General features: G+C 32.7%; 1 protein-coding gene across 1 annotated transcript; it reads right to left on the minus strand.

The window, feature by feature from the left end:
- Positions 1-1,039: 1,039 nt before the first annotated feature.
- Positions 1,040-17,281, minus strand: LOC120331706 (dorsal-related immunity factor Dif-like). The gene is made up of 8 exons (XM_039398840.2): positions 16,978-17,281; positions 16,339-16,490; positions 15,696-15,922; positions 14,987-15,091; positions 13,926-14,008; positions 12,881-13,019; positions 4,617-4,712; positions 1,040-3,828 (listed from the first exon to the last, which is right to left on the minus strand). The coding sequence occupies exons 1-8, from the start codon at positions 17,146-17,148 to the stop codon at positions 2,849-2,851; spliced, it is 1,953 nt and encodes a 650-aa protein (XP_039254774.1). The 5' UTR covers positions 17,149-17,281; the 3' UTR covers positions 1,040-2,848.
- Between the last annotated feature and the right edge of the window lie 4,774 nt (positions 17,282-22,055).

A 22,055-nucleotide genomic window follows, 5' to 3' on the forward strand; every position in this document is an offset into this window, starting at 1 on the left:
TTTTTTATTTTATAAGGAACAGAATTGAAGGTCTTTAGAATGTTATTGTAGGTGAGACAGAAGAACAGCATTTCTCTATACATGTACAAGTAATTACGTAAGTTTGTGTCTCTTAAGTTTCATGGCCTAATATTTGTTTTAGTTGGATATTGGGATGTTCAGTCTTGGCTTGTCCTTGAGAGCAAATTTAAATTCTTACTATGGCTTTGGCTGGCATGTTTTTATTAAAGCTGGAAAGGTATTTCAAACTACCATTTGGGGCGGTCAAAGTTCATAATGACAATTAATGAAAGTCAAAATTTTGTCTATAGACTATTCTAAAGGTTTGTCTGCTTTTGCCAGTGTTTTTTATTATGAAATCTAATTATCAAAAAGTCATGGGTCGGTTTTGTGAATTTCTGACTCTCCCATCCCTCGGTAACATGCGCAGCGATGTAGACAAACCCAGTGCGATTTCAGAGGATTTAGGAAGTGTTTTTTATTATGAAGTCTAATTATCAAAAAGTCATGGGTCGGCTTTGTGAATTTCTGACTCTCCCATCCCTCGGTAACATGCGTAGCGATGTAGACAAACCCAGTGCGATTTCGGAGGATTTACGAAGACTGTTTAGCACCAATTTTGATATAGAGGAGTTGATACCAATTACAACAAAGTTGAATAATCTCTAAATACATGTTCTGGTCTATTTTCCAGATTGTATTGCCTTGCTGTAGGGTTATTTACTTGTATATTCTAAGCATTATTTGCAAAACCTCATTGGCTAATGTGAACTAGCTACTATTGTTGAGGCCAATTTTAGCTCTGGCCTGTGGCTAGCTAGACAGTGTGTCGAATCGTGCTAAGCGTTATGAATACGCCTGCCGGCACCCTCCTCCATTAAGTCCATGCATCTGGAAACAACTGGCTGATTAATCAATTCCATATCCGACATGGACTGGTACCCAGAAGAGAAGCTGTGGTTTGCCATAATTAATTACCTTTCCTCTCCCACGGGATAAATATGTAAATACTATCCTAAGAAAGCTGAACAAATAACAGTTGTGAATTGTGACAAAATATTTATTAAACTTATGCCTCAATCTTGCAAATGGCAGTAAAAAAACTGTTACGAGAGAAACATGAGTGCAAAATTAAAACTATACAGTACAATCCGTACATAATATATAAACACAAACACAATATTCAGATTAATATTATATTTTTAAATTTAGCTCAATTAAAAAAACTTTTTAAGCATAATCCATGTGAAAATAAGGTGGACAAATTTCCCACTTGTAATCCCTTTTAGGTTCATAGGAAGAAGTCTGAAACAAAATTCTAGTCAAATTAAAGTTGTTTGCCAAGTAATGTAATACCATCAAACACTCATTTTACGAACTATCTGATTTACAAGCTGTTGTCAATAAGGGAATAAATCATGTCTCAAAATAGTATAGGAAACACACTATCTCCTTGTAAAAAACGGTCATACAGAAAAATATTATTCCATAACACACTACCACACTAAATTTAAGGAACGAATATAGTAATATAATAATCAAAATAAGGAACTTATAAAATTAATCAGGCCATAAAGTTGTAATCGATCTACCCTTAGAGGTCGCAGCGTAAAACTACAGTACTAAGGAATAACACTACACATACGCTTGCAACCAGCCTTTTAGGCAATAGAAACAACTGAAATAATAAGGATATACGTTAAACCAACAAGGTTAAAAAAAAATACAAGATTGTCGAGCAGCAGGACAATGAAAATAAAAATTTATAACAGAGTAGTTATTAATCCATGTCTGAAATTTGAAAGCTACAAAATCAGTCAAAAAAATACGCCCATCAAGGAACAAAAATAAGGTAGGGCTGGGCATTTTCGAATACCTGATGAATTCAGAATCGAATAGAAAATTTTTTTCAAATTGAATATTTGGGAGATTTATAATTGTATGTAACTTTCTTATTGTATTGGGTCCCTCAGACACATAAATTACTGGAAACGTAAAATACATCCCAGATTGCTGAGTGTTCACACAATAAAAAACACATTTCCATCAATAACTCACTACAGAAAAGAGTGATATGTCAGAATTTCGTTAAAAAAATATGGCCATTGGCGGAAAGGAAAAAAATAAGATAGCGGCAATTCGAAATTTCGCTCTGAACCGATTCGAAATGCCCAGCCCTAAGGTCAGTGATGAAATAGAAATAAATTCATTTCTAAGATAAGATTTACTGAAAAAGGCAGAACTGAGCAACTATCGAGTATTTCAGCCCATTCGCATTAATTTTAAAACAGATGTTACAGCTCAAGTCTTGAAGCTCAAAATTCAGGCACTGCTATTATCATCAGTTGAGAACGCTACTGACCATCAGTAAAAGCATAATACATTTATAAAATATTTTTCCTTAGAAAAAGCAAGTTTTGTAGCCAGATTCAAGTATGATACACTGAATGGGCCTAATTTTTTATTTTGATTCCTACTCAGTCAATATTTAAAGTATACAGTTCACATAAAGGTATTCCTGGCTTATCGAATGTCACTTAGTGAAAGCACCAAGTACAGTTATGTATTTTTAGCACCAATTATGTAAAATGCATTTTCATGTAAAGATCATCTTCACCCACTATGCTTAAGAAATTACTGTAAAGTTAAAGCATCACCTTTTCTTGAAAAATTTGGAAATTTATATTTTGATTAATTTTCCATCTATCCACTACTGCAAAGTGCAAACTACACCCACTTACAAAGCGTGACCTGGCTTGAAATCGCTACAGATTTCGTTTTTTTTCGATTGGATGACTTCTGGAGTGAAAACATCATCATCGAAATTACTGTTCTTCCGAGCATTATATTAGTTAGGATTGTTCTTCATCATGTCCTCGATGTCATTTTGAGATGCGTCCAATGAAAACTGTCCTTGTGGGTCATTCAAGTCGAAAGAAGGTATGCTTTGCTCAATTTCATAAGCCGATGTCAATTGATTGTGGACAACTTGGGGTCTTTCTTGACTCTGTTCAGAGGGTCTGTGGTAAGGGGGTGGAGGTGCTTGGAACTGTAGTGGTGATGGGGCCTGAATATCGAAAATTGGGGGCGCCTGCTGCGGGTATTGAGCAAGTGTCGTTGTAGGAGGGTTTGGGTTAGGAAAAGGCACGTCTTGTGTTGGTTCTGGTTTCACCAAGTCAGTGAGAGAAATATTTTCTTCTATACTCATCTGCTTCATTTCCGCACCTAATTCATCATCAACATTAAGGCTGACGTCTCTCAAACTCCCCAAAGATTCAATGCCCAAATCAAAACCAATGGTGGCATTAATTTCTTCGAATTCCCCAATTCCTCTCTGAGATGGAGTACCCATCCCAAGATCAGGTTGACTTATAAATTCATTCTGACCTTCTCTTATTCTCTGTGATGATAGTAAACCTGTATTTAGTCTTGACATTTCGTTAGGATCGGGTTGTCCCATTTGGGTAACCGCTGGTTCAAGCTGCGGCACGACAAGCGGCGTATAGGTTTGCTGTGGGTTGGCAGATGATGTTGGATGACCAAATATGGTGTTGGGATTATACACTAACGGCTGCATTTGGACATGGCTGTAACGATTGTCCGTTGACGGGTAGACAGGGGCAGGACTACTGGGTGAAAACATAGATCGGCTACTAGATGGATATGGTGCAGGCATGTACTTTGAATCTTTCAAGAATTTGTCCAGCACTGCAGGAAACGCATCTGGCATCATCCTTGAAGGTGGATCGGGAAAACTGGGTCGTGCGCGTTTACCTGGTTGAGGTCCTCCTATGGCCGATAGATATGGCTCTCGAGAATGTGTTTCCGCTGAAGAAAATAAAATTGCCTTGGATAATGGAAGAATAAATAAAAGGCAGATTATCATTATACCTATTTAGTTTACTATTCTGAAATTATTTGGCACAGCGGTACAGATTCAATTCAGTTACATTGTGTCTGTAGAGTGTGGACATTGAAGCAATGCATTCAAGACCAACTTAACATTATTAAAATAGAAGCTCATGATTTATTATAATATCTTGAATTTATTGCAAATTATAACCAAGCATCAATGACAGGATGAATTGCTCCACCAACAGTGGCCACACAAGAAATTGATCATCTAAATGTGGTAATTACCGTATGTTATCGCATATAGGCCCAGTTTGAAATTTTAAAAAAAAATTGCCAAACTAAGGGTTCGGCTTACGCATATAACTCTGATCGCACTCAAACGAAATGACATTATGCTAACTTAATTCCAACAGCTACAACTCGAACCATACTCACAAGTTCTTATGATAAGTGCGTACGATTAGTATGGTCAGCTTATATGCAAATTTTTATAAATTCACTTGGGTTGACTTATATGCGAGGACATACTATTCTTAATACCAGTAGTTGTTCAATATTCCACAATTCTCTAGCATTATTAGCATTACTGAATAATTTAATATGGTCCATGAAATAGAAAGCAATATTATATCTTTAATTAATTTCTCAGGAAAATTAACAACTTCTCGTTAATACAATTCCATTTCAAGTAATCCACTCACTGCTGAGAAGAAGCAATCTTCCAGTTTTTATTTTTCAATCCATCGTAATTATGCACTCACCTTTTCTATGGATGTGGTCTTGCAGAATTTGGTTTGTTCGAATTAGTGACTGATCAACTCTTCTCTGTGGATGATTTCGGTTAATATGGGGTTGTTCTAATAAAAAAAATTAAATAGTTAAACTCTGAATGAAATCACACACATATGTAATAAATGTCAGTCAGATACTCTCAGGCATGTGAAGTCCAAGTTAGGTATGTTTTTCATCAAAATTGAAGCTAGCTCCTCTGTATATGATTTGAAATTTTGAATTTTTTATGGTGATAATTGAAAAAAAAATTTTCCCCAGCTACCATTAAGCATTACGTTAACTGAGCAATCTCAATAAAGCACTAAAAAAAGCCTGCATACGATAATTTTCCAGTTATCAAAATTTAGTTTTCTCAAGTTCAGACTCTTTCGGGTCAAAATTTTCTTCAGCTTCAGTGAGGAGCTGGAAAATTTTTGTCAGACATTTCCCAATAAAGAGCCCAGCCATTTTCCCTACCAAGTTTCGTAATATTCCAATAGTTGAATTAACAGTAACGGCAAGAATGTGATACTACCACAATATCAGTTTATATCTTTGTCATAAATATGCTAGTCCGTGTATAAATAAACTACCAGCTCATCATTTTAGAAATATAAATGGCAGAGGAAGCCATAATTTAACAGTCCGGCAGCATAGTATGATGACACATTGTGGGATTTGAAGCTTGAGCTTGTAGTTCATGCAATCCACACACAATGTAATTAAATAGAAATGTGGTGAAGTATATTTCACATGTTTGTCATGTTTTGGTGTTTGCATTGAAAGCTGTTAAACTTGTTTTTCTATATTAGATTCATTCCTTTGTTCAAAATTCATCATTGTGTCAGTGTTGAATAGGTATTTTTCATTCAATGTGTTATCATTTCCTTTCAATATGTATTCAGACCACAATACTCTTTTAGTGTCATTAATAATAAAAGCAAATCTAACCCTCAATATACCAGTATTAAATAGCTTTGATCTTATATTATTGTAATAGTATATTTTATCTGATATCTCATTAATTTAACCTTAAAAAACAATCGAGAGCTCAGTACTGTTCCTCCATGCCCTGATATGATGATTAGAAATTGATTTTCATGCAATTTTATTATAAATTCCAGAAAACAATTTTTAATAATAATATATTATAAAAGTTAACAAATGATAAAACATTTATAATATTGTCATTGAGACCAACATAATGATCTAAAAAAAACGTTTTCCGTAGTGTTGAAATATCAGTTTCTGTGCATCAATACAAACATATAGGATTGACCAATATCAGACATTTTCAACATTTCCTGCTAATAGGAATAATGAGACTGCGGGCATTTTAAATAACACAACTTTATCTACAAGAGGCTATAAAGTATTTTTTATGACCCCGAGAATGCAAAATTTCAACCTGATTTGAACAGTTTTTTTAATAATAAACCAAGTCGATATTTTCTGATACATAACTGTTTTACCACTTAGAAAAACGATAAAAACTGTCTTAAAATCACTATTAATAAATTTTAAAATAAACAAAACAATAACAAAACAAAAAAAAGAGTTTGTAAATATGGTAGTTTTAATATAAAGAAGCCCTTTATATTACATTGACAACGAAGGCTATCAAAAAAAGAGGTTTTAAATGTCAAAGTCTTCTCATTGGGAACTTCGATCTGTGATAATATAATGAAAAATTCATACAGATTTCACAAAATTTATAAACTATGCTTATTGCTGCCATCCAAGACAACCCTCTTGGAAACCCACATTTTCCCGCCTCCGACGGACCTGCTAACTGTTGTGGTTACCTGCTAACTGTTGTGGTTAAACTTGGCAATTAGAAATTTCAGAACCACCCTTAGAAATTATAAAATGAAATGTTGCCATGATGGAATGGTGCCTAATGAAACAAAGAACATTAGTAATATTTATGACCTAACGAAATGGGGTTCCGAAAAATAAGACAATTCACTAGCAATGATAATAATGGGTACTCCCGAAATATGTGAACCAAGACTGGAACGTAGTATGTGGACCAGGTTAAGGTTAGAGTACCTAATAATAAGTTGTTTTGTAAAGGCTATCAACCACAGTTAAGGAATTTGGCAATTGCTTTCACACAATTGCTTTGTATCCAGTAAGGAGAGATGAACAAACTTAGCTTCTAATATATTATGACATCACTTTCTATTTGGGGTTCAGAATGTTGTTTTGTTTGAAGTGTAGTTACCAGATTCACATATTATTACATTGCCTCTTAGAAATAAAAAGGCCTCCTAGCGCCATAACCTCCTGAGAAGTAACTCTCTGATTTTGATTCCAGCAAATATTAACAAAAAAAAGCGTGGCGTATGGAGGATAACTAAAGAAAATATTAATTATTGATATCAAATTTCACTCTGCTTAAAATCAGAAAATATTTACTAATTGGAACACATAGTAAAATGAAAAAGTGCATAAAAATGATAAGAATGGAAATATGGTGTCTGTTGAAAATTTTGCATTAAAAGCAAAAAATTAGTTTAATCTGCTACAAGACGATTAGAAAACGATTAACTGCCCGTTATAAATTTATTTAATTCAAAAGAAACATTATTCAAGCTCACTAAATGTTAATTATTCAAACGTTGCTGCTTGAACAAGACTTAACAAGTTATCGAGCAAAATAAACAAACGAAATAAACAAACTTTCAACGGGAAGTTAGTCCACATTTAGTTCTTCATGAAGATTATGCAAAAATGAAATTGAAAATGGTGTTTCAAAAATTTTCTTTGAAATGAGTTGAAAGTTGTGGTCATTGCGCAATAATCAAAAAAAGTTGACAAAGCTAGTTTGTTACGTGAGCTTGTTATTATCACCGTAGAAGTTGAATAATAAAAATGAATAAAATCGTCACATTCCTTAATGCTAAGATAAATATCTGCTGGGTGCAATCCCCAAATTACAGGACAAAATCACACCATGTGGTCATACACTTTCTTTTGCTTAGATAGCTTAATAAAAAAGAAAAGAAAAAAACGGTTCAAAACAATCCAAAAGTGACAAAAATAAATTGAATTTTAGACAATTCAAAAGAAAAAAAAAGTGTAAAACATAACAAAATTTATAATTGTAATGTTAGATAAATGAAACTCATGTGGGAAAGAATAATATTACTTGATTGTTCGATAAATAGCATACAAGCGTCTAATGCTTGAAACTGAATCCAGAAATTATGAAACTCAATAACAGAAATAGAAAATATTTTCTATCAGCTAATCATGAATTAAAAATAAATAATTGCATCTAACACACAGTCATAGGAAGTAAGATTGGAAATATTGACCACTTGTAATTTCTGTCATGGCGCTGTTTGGCAAATCAACAATCCATAAATTGTAACAGTCACAACAGGGTGTTCATTAAGTCTCTTTACAATTTAAAAAACTCATCCTCTGAAATCTTTATTTTTTTATTCAATTGTAAACTTTATGGATACCTGTGTTATAAAAGTAACTGTGTATGTTATCTTATTTGGAGGATCATACATGGTCCATTTTAAACAGTTCATAATTAGCCAATTTTTTACTTACTTTTAATTACGCAGAATCTTATTAGGAGTAGAGGTGTAAAACCCCTCTTATCATATCTAAATTTCCTTGAATGAAATTGATTGTTGTTATTATGTCTTCGATTGGGACATACCGTACTTTGAAAAAATATGCCAAACATTGATGCCAAGAGACATTTATATCCTAAGTGATTCAAGAGTCTTGCTGCACACTAACACAAATATATTTCTGTAACCTGTTTTTCGAGCAAACTGCAGTTTAATAAATGTTTGTCTGAGGAAGTCTGATGTTGGTCAGACGAAACGTTACAAAAATATATTTGTGTTAGTATGCAGCAATTAGGATAGTTATCTGCACTCTTGCTGCAGCATCCTTGCATTATATGCATAAGGATCCATCGACACAAAAACCTAGAAGAAGGATATGTAGTTATTCATGGAAACCCAATCGACAATACATTTTCATGATAAGCTTAGTACTGTTTGATCTGAGATTTTGAAAACAACAAAGATTTATACCTAACCCTAGTGATGTAGTAAGAAATCTGCGCATGCATGGAAATTGTTATTGTAAGTTGGCCACCAAATAATTTGCATTTTTCACCATCCTATTCACAATCAAGGCAGATTAGTTTATCAAAAATTTGATCATCAAGCATGACGAGCAGAATCTGATTCAGTCAAAAAATAAATGTCTTCTTCCTTCTCTTGTCTTCTTCGATTTGTTCTATTGCTAAGTTCATCAGATATACTGTGAAAGTTATCTGTCCAGGAGCATTGCTGAAATAAAAAGAAGGATTCGTAATCAACATGAACATATAAAATGGTATCAATTCTAGGATTATATGCAATAATTGATACTCTATCCTGAAATACTGCTGTCCCTATAATGGTTTAGTAAACCTTCTTCTAAACTGCACTAAAAAAAAATTTTAGCTGAGACTGATTTTAGCTAACGTTTTTCTGAGGTGTTGTTGTTCAAAAACTGTTATTCAAAATTCCAGATTTTTATATTCAAAATAATTTAACATATCAGAATTATGTCTAATTTAAAATTGCAAAGCCTGTTAATCATTTCAGTTATATTTGTTCGAAAAGCATATTTATTTACGAAACAAACCAAATGTTTATAAGTAATTGGCCCTGTATGCAATATAATGATTCTTATTATATATCAATGGCAAAATTTCCAAGAATTTGGCGATCTTCACATCAAGTTGAAATTTATGAAGGAACAGCGTTAGGCCTTTAGAATACAACAGGGTCAAACCATCACTCTCCACCAGCGGTTCTCAAAGGGTGCAAGCTGCTAAGTGCGCCTCGAAAATCAACAGAATGTATTAAATATGACTGAAATATGATTGAATATTTTACATTTTTAAATATTTACAATTTCGTGAGCTGGAGTTTATTTTTCTGCTGAATCAAATTTTAGCGAACATGGATGATTTTTCCCAAAGATGAGGAAGAAGAGTTGACATTTTGCTTTCATTCCTTAGACATACATTTGATAAACATAAAACGTATTTTTTTGTTTAAATGCGCTGTGAATTTTCCCCTTATAATTTGGAGCCGCACAAACAAAAAGTTTGGGAACCATTGCTATATACAACTTCCTAGAAAATCAGAAATAAGATTAATTTTTTTTATATGACGCCTATTTGTTATACTATTTTCTCCAAAAAGGGCTCTTTGCAAGCAGACACCACAATGTAATGGAATTTATTTATTACATGATGAGCACCCAAGAACGCAAAAAGATTTTGTTTATTGTTCATGATATCAATATACTTCTAAAGCCTGTATGAAACTATCTTTTGCTGCTTAATAAGAATCGAAACATAACTAAGTAATGTAAACATGAAATACACATTCAAATAGATTCTAGGCCTGAAAATGAGGTAGCCTAAAATATGATTGTGATCTTTGCTGATTAAGAAAACCAATAAGGTGTCTCTGAACACAAATTTTTCGAAAAAAAAAAAAAAATTTGAAACCAACAAAATAATCATGTTTGATGAAGTATGATTACTGCTCAAAGCAGTATATTCATGAAGCATAGGCCACAGCTTCCTCCTTTGTTAGCTCACTATCAGCTGAATATATTTTGGAAAAAAAATTCATGTGTGTTGAATTTCAAACCACAAAAAAAAAATTATAAGGAAACAATGGATGAAAAAGACCATGGTTTTCTTAAGCAGCAAAAGATGGTTTCAATACATAAATACTTGCCTTAGAAGTATAGATACCTGAATCCTTCTGATTCTGCTTCCCAAAGCTTCGATTCCTACAGCTCCGACTATATAGTTGAATAATACTGATTGATGAACATCCGATTTGGTATTAAGAGTGGATTGTATAGATTTGTTGCCCACCCCTACTCCAATTTGAACTTAAAATTCTGACATGAAAGTGCATATGATGAGGCATATTACGTGCGAAATTGTAAGCGCCCGCTGCTAAATAATGAACTTGAAATCTCGGCATATAAGTGCGTATTGTATATAAATAATATGACGCGCAGTTAGGCATAGCGTTTGTCTGCATTATCCACTTAGACATACTTGTAAATTTATATGATGAGTTCAGTAGGCATATATTGTCCCTATAAAATGCCTTTATTAATGTAATTTTATATCCCACGCGTGACATTGGCTAGCTCGACTATATTTTAAAAATGCGAACCCATAACATCGCCGAGTATATGCATAATATTCTTAGGTTTAAACCTCGTGGCGCGACGATCATGTAGGAGAATTTCTGGACTGATTCTGAAATATTTGATCTACTACTACTAATGCAGTACGTTGCAGACTGCAAGATGGCAAAGAGAAACGGTTTGCTATCGGGGATGCAAATATATGATTTAAGAAAGAATTTTAAAAATTTCAATTTAAAAACTTATGATTTGAAATCTGATTGTCAAATATAAATAGATCACATTTAAAGTTAATCAAAGCAATGTTTACCTAAATTATTGTGAATTACCAACAAGTTCGGCAAATTTCTCTATTGAACATAATATATCTGATATTTTGTATTCATAAATATTATAGTAGAAAATATTTGGGATAGAAAATTATTCGTTTTTGACGATGTATTGTTTAACATATGATTACGTCACCTAACACTTTTAATTCAGTATCAATGAGTGTGATAAAAATGTTTGATTAAGAAGCAGAGACCATCCATTGTCGAAACTTTGCAGAAAAAATAAAACCATGGGGCATTCATTTTAGAATCTAATTTTCATATTTTCAAATTGGGAAATTCCCAGTTTCTTTGGCCATCCCAGAACACACCCTAACTGAAATACAGGCAACAATATTTGATGAGGGAGCTTCCTACAACCATATCCGTTTACCGGACGTACTTTGTACTACCGGTATGGAAATCAAAATGCTCCGGTTTTATTTTTAAATGATGTGTACCTTTCACTAACGTGAGAAAACATTTCAGTTTACACAACGCCTGTTTCGTCGAATCAGTTGTTATCAAATATGGGAGAAATGCCTTCTGAGGAATAAGGGTACACTCGAAAATGACAAAGCGATGTAAACAAAAGCATATGCCATGACAAATTTTCACTCGTGATGAAGATTTTCATTTCCGCAAAAGAACGTAAATTATAAAGCGAAATTTAACATGTTTTACATTGATATGAAAAGTAGGATTAGTGATAAATTAATCATTTGACTGAAAACTACACAATGACAGTACATTGCAGTGTATTAATTTTTTCAATATGCAGAATGCAGCTAACTTTGTTGATGATTTATAATATTCAACTTATTGTCGAAAGGGAATAAAGTGATTCAAAATTGAAATCATTTCATGAACTAATCACTTGAATTTCGCAAAAAATCTGCTTTCCATTGCACTATGTCATGTTTGCAGGTCAGTTGCATCATGATGATATTACAACCAAAAATTGGCCGCAAGGTATACCGTAGTTTCTATTTAGAAAAAGTGTGACGTCTTGTAAAAATTTTTGGTCCTCTGGAAAACCCGTTTGACACCATTATAGCGCTTGTGGTTTACAGCCTACCCGCAATTGTTTGTTTTTGATCATGTTTACTAATAAAGAATTCATCTTTAATGAGGGTTTTGTAAGTAAATGTTTTATGGTTGATCATACATAATTCAGAAATAGGCTTACATATCTCACACGAGTCTACGGAATATTTGACGCAAAACTGATTACTTCATAAAAAAATTTGGTATCTAGAAACTGGGGTAGATTGATCTGGGGAAATTTAGAGAACCATCAATAGATGACGTCGCATCAGTTGCCGTCTTCAACCGAAAAGACGACGCCCTCTACCACCGGCAGTTGAAAACAGAAAATACAACTCATTTTAATACAATTGTCATTCAAGCATAACCAACGTTTTGGAAGTTTTGTATTGTGGAACTCAGACAAAAGAATGCGGCAAAGCGTAACGTCACACGGCAGACGTCAATGTATGAGTCAGACTGAAAAACAACCTAATTTTAAAAACACGGGTGTTTACCAGGCCCAGCAAATGTTTGCAGAAGACCTGTTTGAAACACATTGCATAGATGAACGTCTTAACTAAACCTCAGCTGAACTTGTTAACTTACAAACGCCAAATAATATGATTTTAATATCTGTTTTTAACAAAATCTAGTAGAAAACGTTTCCAAAATCTGTTTAACTTGGCTTGAAGTAACAAAACACTTACCATGCTGTAACGGTAAATATGTGAAATCTTTTGAATCACTTGTTTCACCATCTGACGAACGTTTAAGTTGAAAAAACACCTTTGTTGCTTCGCGAATTTGCTGATTCTTATATGGCGGAGTACGAAAAACGATTGCAACCTGTTTCAAGTAATTATACATATTTAGAAATATATATACAGATATTCATAAATATATTATATATACTGCATTCTATACTTCATGTTATATTGAATAAAACATCATTTCTTCACTAATTTAAGTAATAAAGTAGCGCCAGACTAATAAGACTTAATTAATTAAAAACAAAAGAAACAATGATCTTGGCAGTGATTTTGGATACAACTAATTCAATAATTCACCTATTTTCATTCCCAGAACCCTTGTTGCATTTAGAATACGGTATGTTATGAGCATCAAACAATACTCAATGAATTCAACTATCCGCTTTTTTGCAAAAACAGATATTTGAACATAAACCGTTTAATATGTAGTTTGCAATTATTCAATACTATACATCTCAGTTACTTAATAAATTGAGAAAAACAGCAAAATTGAAATTAAAAAATTAAAGACATTAATTGTGTTTTGGTAAATTTAATACAGGCATATACGGTAACTAAATATATCTGAAAAGGGGCGTAGAATTCCTACTTTTATTGATAGAAAATACAAATATGACGAGAAACAAATAGGAAAAAATTAAACAATACTAGGGAAAAAACACAATTCCATTATATGCATATGAATGAAAAATAAATTGTCAAGTGAAATTCCCCAATATCAAAACATGAGTACAATAGACTGATTTGTAACTAACAAGCGACTAAGTCGTGATCGCGTTGACAATCTCATTAATAAAGGGCAATTTTGTTGGAAAAAATAATCAATAATTTTTTAAAAAAAAACGTGACAGTTACAAGGTTTTTTTAATTGAATGTTAAATAAATTAATATAATATTGAGCATCAGCCATTATTAATAGAGTAAACTTTTAAGTGTTCGCTTACAATTAATTTGAACATGGTTAGGTAAGTTAATAATTTACCTGCCGGTGGACGTCTGTAGGACTGAATTCACCGTACGATTCCCAGCCTGTCTCGACTTCAAAGAAACAAATAGAAATATCATCTGGAAAATGTAAATTAATCATATTAGTTTAAAATTCCAACAAAAACATGAATATTACAATTGGATTTAATATTAGAGAACATTATCAGTTTTTTCTTCCAAAGACTTTTTCAGTGTAATCCCTATTTAAACAATATCCTATATTTCTATAAAAAAAGGTGAAAATTCTCTGTTCAGTCTTTTTTCTGAGCAGGTAACAATAATTTCAGTGTGCGCAGTTTCGAATATAATGCCGATTAAGGATTGCAGGTGTAAATTTGCTATTTTGAGTTGAGTCACGATTCCAAAAATCTCTAGAATTTGAACAAATAAATGCTTTCAAATAGCTATAACATTCGCGAAAATAGCAAAATAACCCAAGAATAAACAAAAAACAATGTTGAAACATTTTTAGAGCAGGTAACAATAATTTCAGTGTGTGTAGTTTTTAATATATAATGCTGATCAAGGATTGTAGGTCTTAATTTTTATTTTGTGTTGAGTCATGATTTTGAAAATTTCTAGAAATTGAACAAATGCTTTCAAATCGCTATAACATTTACCGCATAACATACTAACACAAGAATAAACAAAGAACACTGTTAAAACATTTTTAGAGCAGGTAACAATAATTTCAGTGTGTGCAGTCTTGAATATAATAATGCTGATCAATTATTGTATTTGTAGGTCTTAGTTGTTATTTTGTGTTGAGTCATAATTTTGAAAATTTAAAAATAAAATGCTTTCAAATAGCTATAACATTTCCCGCATATCAAAATAACACAAGAATAAACAAAGAACCTAGTTAAAACATTTTTAAATCTCAAGATCGGTAGATAAATAGATTTGATGGATTTTATTTTTATCGTATTCCCTATTCAACAATCCTTTATATTTAGTATTTACCAGTATATACATAGCCTATATATTATGTTATCTTTTTTTTTCAGTTACGATTACAAATGACATCATAATAGATCTAAAAAAAGGAAAACATACCTTTTTGAACTTTATCGCACAACAAATAAACTTCATCTCCACCTTTACAACTTCCGAAACTTTTGTCTACTCTGCAGATTCTCAGCAACGCTGAGCAAGTTGCTTCTATTGAAGAAAAAAAAATGGAAACAAAGTGAGTTGGGGTCAGACTTGTAAATATATTATTTTCGACAATGAGTAAAAAATTTTAACAATGGAGTAGCTGAATTGCAAATTATAGCGGTTTTGATAAAATGATAAATGGTTGTTTTTGGAAATATTCTAAACAAAAATATTATCGTATAATTTTAATTGTATGCTTATGGCTGTGATAGAAAAATAATATAAAACAGGGGGATGTTTGTTCATATTGCCACAGAGATGGTAGCCTATGTGATATCGTTAGAACCAACTGAACAGTGTATAACAGTATCCATTAATTTTCATTGTCAAAATCTCACATCAGAATTTTAAGAACCACTAAATTTTTCGTTACTATATGAATAACAGTAGATCATGTGGCTAAATTACACCTCAAGAACGTCAATTTATATGATAAACAACTTTTTTGGTATTACCATACATTAGGTATGAAACCAATAAAACTAGTAAAGCGGATTAAAAAAAATTTAATAATTTAAGCATTTTGAAAATGTGAAATAGAGCATCCAACTAGCTCGAATACAGTACTGATTTCCAAGAATGTTTAACAGGAACAAATCTGACTCACTTTTATCAAAAATGGGTTTTGACAATACAGGATCTAATACTAAATGCTGATTTCCTTGACTGATGAATGCTTCAAAACACAGTCGAACAATGTTTAAATCAATGTCTACTGCTTGTGGGTCGCTGTCTTTGAATGTGTTGAATGGGTCTACACCAAGTTTTTGTCGTTCTTGTAATGCCCCTGATACTTCTTTACGTTTAACACATTGTATCCCGAGATTTGAAAAACTAGAAATGATATGAAGTATTTAGTAACTTTAGTGAACATATAGCGATATAAGCATAGTTATAGTTCATATTGGTCATCATATCCAATAGCAGAGCTGAATACATACAATGTACATTGAATTGAGCTCACAAAATTTTGGATAGGTTATGGGTTAAACAAGCATATTATACATATTTGACAACACTATTTTATAAAAATTTTGAATTCTGTGACACAGTTGTGTTGTGTAGCGGCATGTTGAAGAAAATACTGAATACTTGTGAATGTTTAATTATATATTCAGTAAACCCATTTCATAACCTAACGGCAAAATTTTTTTTTTAGTTTCAATCAATTCTATTTAGTCCATATTTGGGTCAAAAAAATCTTAAAATTATGTCTAGCAATGAATAAAATGCATATTAAATTTACTCACCAAGCAGTCATTTGAGTTTCTGGATTAACACGAACTTGACAAATCCCATTTGAGCAATCCTTTCCAACCAAACTGTGTGGATGAGGTCGTGGCGGTGTATCTTTTGATACTAATGAAACCCTGATCACAACTTCTCCTGTGTAGTTTATTACCTGAAAGTTGAGGAGAATTTTACAAAACCAGAAAATGGTTATTATATATCGTCAAAGTAATACCAAAGTAGCCTATGTCACATTTTTCTAAAATGAACTTTTCTCATTTTTAGTTATCATGGAGGGTTCCAATGGTGTACCTGTTTCAGTTTCGATTTTACATAGCGCGTTATCTATTTCGGGCTTTGGCTGTAAGAACCAGCTAGTACAAAAAAGAGATTTTCTCAGGAGCCTAAAATGTGGCATAGGAAAATTTTTGGTTCTAATGCGGCAATATGAAAATGGAGTGAGAATTAGATATTGAGTTTTGGCAGGTTGGAAAAAAAAGTTCAGTCTTTCCAATATACAGGGTGGGCCATAAAAATGTTACTATTTTTTACATTCTGATAAATTGTCAATTGTCTAAATGACATATTTTGGCCAACCGTGTATACAAATGCATATGAGTGGAAGAAAAAATTAACCGTCACTTCACGTCAAACCATACCTGAATTGTTGGCCATGTTTTTCTGTCTGAATTTGTGTTGACTCCAGGTATACTACCTGCTGATCTTCCTTCACACTCATACCTAAACCTCATTCCTCGTTGTTTAGGTTGCTCTGTGATCACGATTTGTGGTCGATGAGACATCACCATATTTGTGTATTGAGTATTCATATTTAAAGTACGTTATAATATCGTACTATAAATAATTTCTTCGTTGAAAAATATATATTTCTATATACGGTATAACTTTTTTCAGTATTTTTTTTATTACTTAACACATTGGTATCTTATTTTAATTGCATAGAAATCTGTAAAATATGAATATTCATGATGAAGATTGTCAAAATAAATAGCTTACAAAAACTCAAAATTTCAATACTTCAAAATTTTAATTCAGATTATTACTAAAGTATCACTGTAGTTCACATAGATTAACTAATGCTTAAAAACACATATAGAAAGGAAAGTAGTTGGTTTCATGTTGCATGAACTTGTATATGTCAATTGTATATTATTAAAAAAAAATTTCAACATTTGAGACTAAAAATAATTTCATTTTTTTAAACCAAACTAAGGTAAAATCTTTTACTCGGATATGCTCAAACTTTATTGATTCTTTTCTATCAGAATCGAAAAACCTTATTTTGCATACCAAATTACTCGATACTTCATGTTGAATCTTTGGCCATGAATTAAAAAATCTGATCATGCTTACTATAATCAAGTCTCACAAGAATCTATCTTTCCAACTATTTTCATAATTTTATATTGGATTAATAATAAAATGTCAAACACTCAAATATCACCCTGATCATAAACTATAGTTTGAATCTAATTCAGTATTAAATAATATTATATTATAAGCATATCAATATAACAATTTCATGCACAACCAACTTATATGCTAATATAAAGCTAATTGATATAAGAATCATTTATGCTCACCCTACCACTCAAAAATTATTTTCAAATGCTGCATAATGTTACTGATGCATAGCCCTTTATCCTCACAACATTACAAGAATACCAATGAGTAATTACTTCAAGCCCAGACAAAACCCAAAGGCTATTATGTAAGAGGTTTAAATTTGGCAACTGGGACTTTCCAGGGGACACACTACAAGTTGTATTGACTCAATTTTATCAGACATCTTGGAATGGGGAAAACGGTATTCCCCTGCTTGTTTCGGTACCACACCGAAAAAAATACAGATTTTCGCGACGAATCGGACAATTTTAGCAATTTAGGGTAATTTATGATCAAATTATGATCATTGTATCAAACCTATATTGTTGTCTCACAAAAAGTTTCAGTAAAAAATGAATCCTATTATACTTTTGTGGTATAATATGGACACAGCTGGTTTCATTGAAAAATTGCAGGTTTTATTATAAGAACAGATACATATTTTGACTTGATATGGCATAATTTGGATTATTGATTAATTTATCTAAATCAAATTGGAGAAATAAACCTTCTAATTTAAAAAAATATATATATTTTGCTACTAGAAGCTAATACAAACTTGATGATGAATGAAACAATCATGCTTTGAAAAGTGCAAAAACAATATTAGTAGACTACCCTATAATTCATGAATTACCGTAGTTACTTTTCACTTTCAATTTGAAAAATGGAATCAAAATGAATTACAATGAATAATTTCAACTAGCAAAACATTCATACATAAATTTCCTATCAATCATTGTTCTCAAACTCAGCTGTAAGACAGCATTAAACCATGAACAATCAAAATAGAGTGAATTTTTTTTGAAGTAAATAAGAACAGCAAGAGCTACACATGAAAACTTAATACTACTACAGTGAATAGTCATCATAATATCATCTGTGTAAGGGGTTGCCGAATTTACGCAGATAAAAATAATAATTTCATATAAAAATATGAGCACCAAAAATGATTTAATACTGCATCAAATATGGAAATAGGTGATTCAAGTTTTGGAGTTGATGTGTACAATGCATTTTGGTTGAAACTGAAAGTTAGGCACTAATGCTACAAGGGTACTTACCTTACTATTAGGAACTTATGCAAACAAAAAAGCAAACTGTTAGATAACTTTCCTCTTTTGGTCTGGTGTAGTTTAGTATCTTTTCCCTCCTCCACCAATAGAAATCGAGAGTGAAAAATATAGAAGAATTGTCTGAACAGACAATGCCTATTGTCCCTATTGTTTGGTTTTTATATACCTGTAGGCTAGACTCAAATCATACAAAATACAGTGGACCCAATTCTTCATTGATAACAAAAGATTTCATATTTTGTCCAAAACAGTACGGCACACTATACAAATCGGGTGACATTGTCCCGTTTCAGAGAATCCCATTTTACAGATGATCAGACAACCCTCTTTTGAGAGATGTCTGGACTTTGTTGTTCCTCAATATCGGTAATAATACAGTATAATTAATGTCATCATTGAATTCCTTGGGAATAAATAATCCGATTTACCGAAGGAGAAAAAATTTTACCGTAGCATTCGAGAGTTTTTAGCAAAAAACGGCAATTTTGGTCATGTGACGGCCGCGATTAATTTAGATTATTATTGAGACAAGCATGGCGCGATATGAAGCTTCTGATGTCGTCCCAGACGCCCCTCGTTTGTGAGACACATAGAGTATTTGTTTTTTGAGCCAAATAGAGAAAATTCTCTGAATTTGCCGTACTGCAAAATGAGCACTGTAAAGAACAGCAAATGAGTTGCGACAGCAAGAAATAGAAATATTTTCAAACATGATTATTCTGAATGTGACTCAATATCTGACTCAAAGCAACAGAGAACATTTTTCATAATGCTTCAGTCAATCATTTTTCCATTGGTCTATTACTGAACCACGATGCTTTTATTTATCACGACTCGTGGTGGTTTACATACAACCATAGCCAAATTCGAGACAAAATAGGTCATGATACAGTAATATATACTTCGAAAGTATGCCCTGGACAATTGATTTAGTAATAGCTTGGCATATTGTGCCCTGTCTCAAAACTCTGATGGCAGAATGACTTCATTCACACTAATTTGTTATTTTTTAGTTTATTGAAACTATACACGATCCCACGTGCGGCTGAATTCCATTCTCAAAATTTAATTATACTTATTACTTATCGATTTTAATCGGTAAGTATGTTGATGGGTATTTGTCTGTTTGTTTGTCTGTTAGATGCAAGCGATATCTCACGAAAGCGAGATTGGATCTGCTGCAGATTTTGCATGTGCATTCATCATATTTCGTACCAGAAGCCTATTGATTTTAGGCAAATTATGTCATATAATTAGCGAGTTATCAATTAATTAGTGATGGGACACAAGGTGTCACTATGGAGTAAGAGTGTCGTTTTGGGGGATCCCCTAACTTTCGATCGATAAGTCTTCGGTTTCTGACCGATATTCTCGTTGATGTTTTGCTCTGTTGCTACTTCATGTATTTCTGTATTTAGGCTGAGCAGTGTGGCACATCATGCTAAGCTAAGTGCTGAAGCATTGAAAAGACGCTTGCCACCTCACCTCTGATTACCCTGCGTGGGACCACAGGTTTGAATCCTGTGGGGGTTAATTACTGAATTATGTCGTCTGTATGTGCGAGAGAATTGATGGACTCTTCGCCGACGCAGGATGGTTCACATAACTGCTGATTGGTTACGTCTTCCTCCACCATCAAGCAGTCAAGCCCGTGCATCAGAAACAAATACTGAAATAACTCAATTACTGGCTAACTAATTCAAGAATTCCATACCCAAATTCTGGTAACAGGACGAGAGGCTGTTGTCTGGTTGTCATCATACAATCTGACAATTAAGCAAGCCTATCGGCTTTTCTCTCCCCTAGGATGAATATGCAAATCCTATCACAGTATCATGTAAAATGCTATTCAAAAATTCATTAGAAAATAGCTAAAATGCCAGAGTATTTTGGTCTTTTTTGTATATTGCGCCTGGTACCACTGACGCAGGCCTTTCCTACAGTCCTAACCCAATTCTTAAATCTGGACACTCTGACATTGTAAAAATATAAGTCATGGGCTGCGGTAAGTTAAATCTGTTAGTGACAACGCAGAATCGATGTTGCAGTGCCAGAGTGTTGCTAGTTGTAGGTTAATTCAGTAATTTGAAATAATCGAATAAACACAGGTAACAATATCTAAGGCCTAAGTTTACTTTCTCAGCAAATAAAATCAATTTTTAATTCAACAAAATTCAGTTTTCACGGGTTTTCAGATAAATAAGTCGATTTTACAAACGTTAATATGTCTTGAAAACAACACTCACCACGCCGCAAGTTCAAGCATTTCCTACGCACATCTCCGAGACAGCGAGAGGGAACACACCCGAGATTTACCTAAAACGGAGAACGAAAAGGGAAAAAATGACGTCGAATAAAAAAAAACTCCAGTAATTAAGAATGACGTCACACCAGGTTATTTCCAGGATATTTTTATCCCTCACGTGGACTGTTGTCAGTTCGGAGAATGTTGTCGCAACGTTAAAGACAGAACAATTGAAAAAACGCAGACTAATGTATAGATTAATACGGCGCATATAGTTGCTATACCTCATACGTCATTATAAAACAAGCGTAGCCGTTGCAGTGATTAGGCGAGGGGGAGTAAACGGTATTTTAGGAAAATGTTTGAACAAGCCCGCAGAATGTTTGAAATGTTAGTGCAGATTGGCTTGTGCTGATTTTAACAAAATTAAAACCCTTATTAAAAATAGTGTAGGTATGCGATGCTTCCCTCGTAATCATTGCTTCTTTCAAAATGATAGCGCAAACGATACTTTAAAAGTCAATTTCAACTGAGAAGGATCACTAGACGAAAGATACTGTTTGCGAACAAAAATTCAAGAAATATAAAATGAATATGTAACTGAGTATAGCCAGCCCTACGTTGCAAAAATAAAATTAGCTCTAAAATATTAAAAATTTTACGTCCCTTCTACTAACTTATTCATTCTTTAATTATTTAATATTTTTCAATCACAATTTATCACGTAGTCGTTACAAATTTAAGAACTGTTAGAACTTAATATGATGTTATACTAAATAGAATCAGATTC

The sequence above is a fragment of the Styela clava genome, chromosome 6 (assembly GCF_964204865.1).
Source record: "Styela clava chromosome 6, kaStyClav1.hap1.2, whole genome shotgun sequence".
In the NCBI taxonomy this organism is placed as follows: Eukaryota; Metazoa; Chordata; class Ascidiacea; order Stolidobranchia; family Styelidae; genus Styela; species Styela clava.

What these genes read in the sequence shown, in the direction of transcription:
- LOC120331706 (XM_039398840.2), bottom strand. Translation starts at nt 17,148, where the DNA reads ATGAATACTCAATACACAAATATGGTGATGTCTCATCGACCACAAATC. An exon ending in AAAACCCATTTTTGATAAAA is followed by an intron (nt 15,092 to 15,695) that starts GTGAGTCAGATT and finishes TTTCTTCAATAG; the next exon opens with AAGCAACTTGCTCAGCGTTG. An exon ending in CTACAGACGTCCACCGGCAG is followed by an intron (nt 13,020 to 13,925) that starts GTAAATTATTAA and finishes TACTTGAAACAG; the next exon opens with GTTGCAATCGTTTTTCGTAC.